Here is a 3,651-nt window from a genome sequence, read left to right as displayed (position 1 = left end):
TATCGTAGCGCCCTAGCCGAGAGGACAATCAGTCTCAGGGGAACTCAGGAGGATGGTAGTAATGTATGTGTCTGGGGGAAGCTTGGTACAGAGATTCGAGCTTTGTTGGTGCACAAGAGGTAAACTCACAGTTCACAAACTACTGAGCAGCTCTGGAAATACATTAACACTCAACAAGAAAACAAGTTTAAGCTTTAAAGTTCATTTTAGAGTTAAAAAGCTGTTTATTCCACTGTGTTCAAACAGACTGATGTACACCATCAGTGAGGTTTTTTGGATTAAAGCTCATGGTGTAAACTGTCCAGCAGGTGGAGCTGTTTAGTAGTGAGATTACATAAAGCACATTGTGTGTGTGTGTGTGTGTGTGTGAGCTGTACTGACCTGCAGCATTGACTTGGGGTGAGGAAGCTCCTCTCCCTGGTAGATCTTCATGTAAGCCTGAAAACGGGCAATACAAAGGAGGAAGCATCAGTCATATGAACATTTATAAATACAGATATTATCACATCACCTGAGCTTCTATGTGAGTTACAACCACTTTAACCACCAATGAGAACAGCAGCACCTTCTGACTGAGCTCAGTGAAGTTGGGATTTTAAAGTTAAGATGAAATAAAAAAAGGCCTTTTTAATCCTTTAGATTAGCTCTATTTAACTTTCTCCAACAATCCGGTAATGTTTGTTTTATCTGTTCAGAGCATTTAAAGTTACAGGAAAACTACACTGATCTTTCTTTGTGGGGAACTTATTTTGAAAGTATAGGTCCAGAAACTGAATGTTAGCTTGCTGCTGACACTGCTCTTACTGAATGAAAGGCCACGGTGGGCAGAGGGATATAGACTCACTTTGAAGTAGTGCAGCAGGTCCCTGCAGGTGATTTTGACTCCTCCGATCTCCTTTTCCACCAGGTTCTCTGGAGAGAGCAGCGTCGGAACGAGGTTCACCAGCTCCTTCTTAAAGTCGTCATCGATATCTGAGACACGCACCAAACACACGTCGTCACAGCTCAACCTCGTACGCAGTCAGAGCAGCAGTGAGGATGATAAACTAATAAACAGCAGCAGCTACAATGATGAGGACAAAACAAGACGGCAGCAGACAGAAAGCCGTGAACCAGGTAGTTACTTTAATACCGTCACACACACACACACATTATAGACGGTCAACAGGTCGCTGTTCACTGTGGCGGGTATCTGAGCCACCAACCAGCACTTGTTATTGAGAAATCTTACAGATGAAATGGTTCATTGTTTTTAAGCCAATGATGACGACTGCTTGTTGTGTCTGTGTCTGACCTCTGAGCCGTCCGTCGAAGTGCGGGTTGGTGGCCACCTTGAGGCCGGGGTGAGGCAGCAGGAAGCAGCCGATGTTGGAGAAGCACGAGTGGATGTGTTTCCTGACGTTCTGCAGCTCCTCGTGTTGGTTCTGCTTCACCTGAACACGGACGCCAACACACATTAACCCATTAAAGTCTGGAGACAGTCTTCCTCTATAATGAGTAACATGTCCTCATTAAACAGAGTATACTCTGTTCTATATGGGGTTGATTCAATCAATAATCTATATGTGTTTATTGAGGAAATGTTACAGAGTATTGCTTTCAATAAACAATAATCAGAATCTTCAGCCTGTTATTGATCCAGATAAGAGGCTGACTGGTGAATCTAACCTGCAGCCGTTTCTCCAGGAAGCTCTGTCCTCCCTCCAGACCGTACGGATGTTCGTAGGGGTAACTCCAGTCTCTGATCAGGAACATCAGAGTCTGAAAAGAGGGGAACATTCAGCTTACTGATTCAGAATAGATAATTGATCAGAGGTCATTAAGAGACAATATATTCAAGTACAGCTTTAGATTTGCTCGTGCTTCAAACTGAGAAGAATCTGAACATTGAAGTGAACGTGGCTGGAGGATCACACCTGGAAGGGTTTCTCATAGACTTCCTCCATGGCCAGTCGTCCGTACTCAGTGAAGAGCTGAGGAGAGGAAACAACCGGTCAGCTTCAAATCCTATTAAACCAGCACAGCGCAGTCATAAAGCTCAATCAGCATAGGAACAAATGTGTGCATATCTGATGGTTGCAACAGCTTTATCCGCTCCATGAAAGCTTTTCCATTTACTGCTCTGAACACTCAGCGCCTAAAAACCCTTTAATGCCGCAGCAAGAGATTACATTCACTGTTGTTTGGAATAAAAAGAGAAAGTGGGTTGAAGTTGGCCTGAATGAAGCTGGCCCCGCCCTCACGGTTTGACTGGCAGGTGATCTGAGGTGCAGCGATGAGCAGCTTTGGACCAAAGATGGAAGAGAACTTTCCACTGAGAGATTTCTGCCTCATAAGGCTGCCTGCTGGGTCGGGCTCAGAGGTTAATCCTGACCCGGACTCCTCATGAACACACCCGATATGGAGCTCCTCACTCAAACACTGGGCAGTGTGTGTCTTTCTGCTTACAGCCACCAGGGGGCACGCAAACCTCAAATGCTAAGAGAGTTGCATTTCCATGGTTAGCTATCGATTCATTACGTAATGGAGTAAGAAACACTTTATTAAAGCAATTCTAGAAACAGAGAAAATCAGACGACGGGGGGGGGGGTTTCTGGGTAAAGCGTTTCAGAGCTGCTGGAAGCCGCACACAATATAACTGATCAAGGTCTCATGACTTTTATCTGCAGATAGACAATGACTTGTAGCTGCTAGCTAACTAGCTTTCCACAGTGAAGCACTGATGTGTTATTAGTTCAGTCACTGTACACAGTTTTTATTTTGATGCTGCTTTAAATGATCACAAACTTTGGACACTCTACTGCTCACCCCGCGCTGTTCCCTCTCTCCAGAGGGAGTTGTGTGACAGTAATAACCATTCCTTGATAAGCACTGTGCGCTGTATGGCTGTATATACACTTCTGTGGATTTTTAACTCCGCCCTGCTGATTGTTGTCCGGCCGGGCTGATACTGACCTGCAGGTGCTGGAGGTCATCTTCCTGGACATTCTGAGACAGATTGTACACCTGAAACACACAGCACATACAAACAGATGAAATCAAACTGCACCTCCCGCTATAACGCTGTTAATCCGCCATCTAACATGAGAGTACCAGTGTTTTTCCGGCTGTTACCAAAGTAAGTAGCAGTTTGCTGGTTGTAGCTCATTGCTCCTGTATTCGTCTCTAACACGACCAGATATTTATGTCGCTTTTTGAGCTGTAAACTGGATTATATGACTGTATCCTGAACAAAGCACCTCCGAAGCTGCCGTTAAAGTCCAAAAACAATTACGCAAACATTTATGAAATCTGCATTTTGTGGGGTTGAAAATGTGTCGACTCCGTCCGCTTGTTTCAAAATTCCAATTTTTATTTGTATACTCCGATTCATAACAGAAGTTATCTCCAGGACAACCTTTTCAAAATGAGGCAGGTCCTAGACCGGACTCCCTTTTAACATTTAGCAGAGAGCCCCCAACAGTACAACCATGTTTCATATCCAAGCCCATGTATCTGAAAATCAGCCCTGAACATCCCACGCGCTTGACGAGAGGTCGGACAGATAAATCGGGGGACTGACTCTGCGTGCTTTAGAACGCTGTAAAGCCCAGGGAGACTGCAATCGCTGTAAAAAGCCTTGATCCCACCAAGTGACCACCACAAGACCCC

General features: G+C 44.8%; 1 protein-coding gene across 2 annotated transcripts in view; it reads right to left on the bottom strand.

Moving 5' to 3' along the window:
• Window positions 1-3,006, bottom strand: part of LOC118326672 (atlastin-2-like) — a gene marked incomplete at its 5' end in the record, with an annotated part of 7,191 nt that extends 4,185 nt beyond the window's left edge. For both annotated transcript variants that reach the window (XM_035659709.1, XM_035659710.1), the window contains 6 exon segments: window positions 382-438; window positions 845-972; window positions 1,295-1,433; window positions 1,669-1,761; window positions 1,917-1,973; window positions 2,956-3,006. In XM_035659709.1, the coding sequence (XP_035515602.1) occupies window positions 382-438; window positions 845-972; window positions 1,295-1,433; window positions 1,669-1,761; window positions 1,917-1,973; window positions 2,956-3,006 (525 nt within the window).
• Window positions 3,007-3,651: the final 645 nt, after the last annotated feature.

The sequence above is a fragment of the Morone saxatilis genome, unplaced genomic scaffold (assembly GCF_004916995.1).
Source record: "Morone saxatilis isolate NCDOM2014 unplaced genomic scaffold, NCSU_SB_2.0 Contig17, whole genome shotgun sequence".
Taxonomy (NCBI): Eukaryota; Metazoa; Chordata; class Actinopteri; family Moronidae; genus Morone; species Morone saxatilis.
This window is presented reverse-complemented; position numbering and strand designations above follow the sequence as displayed.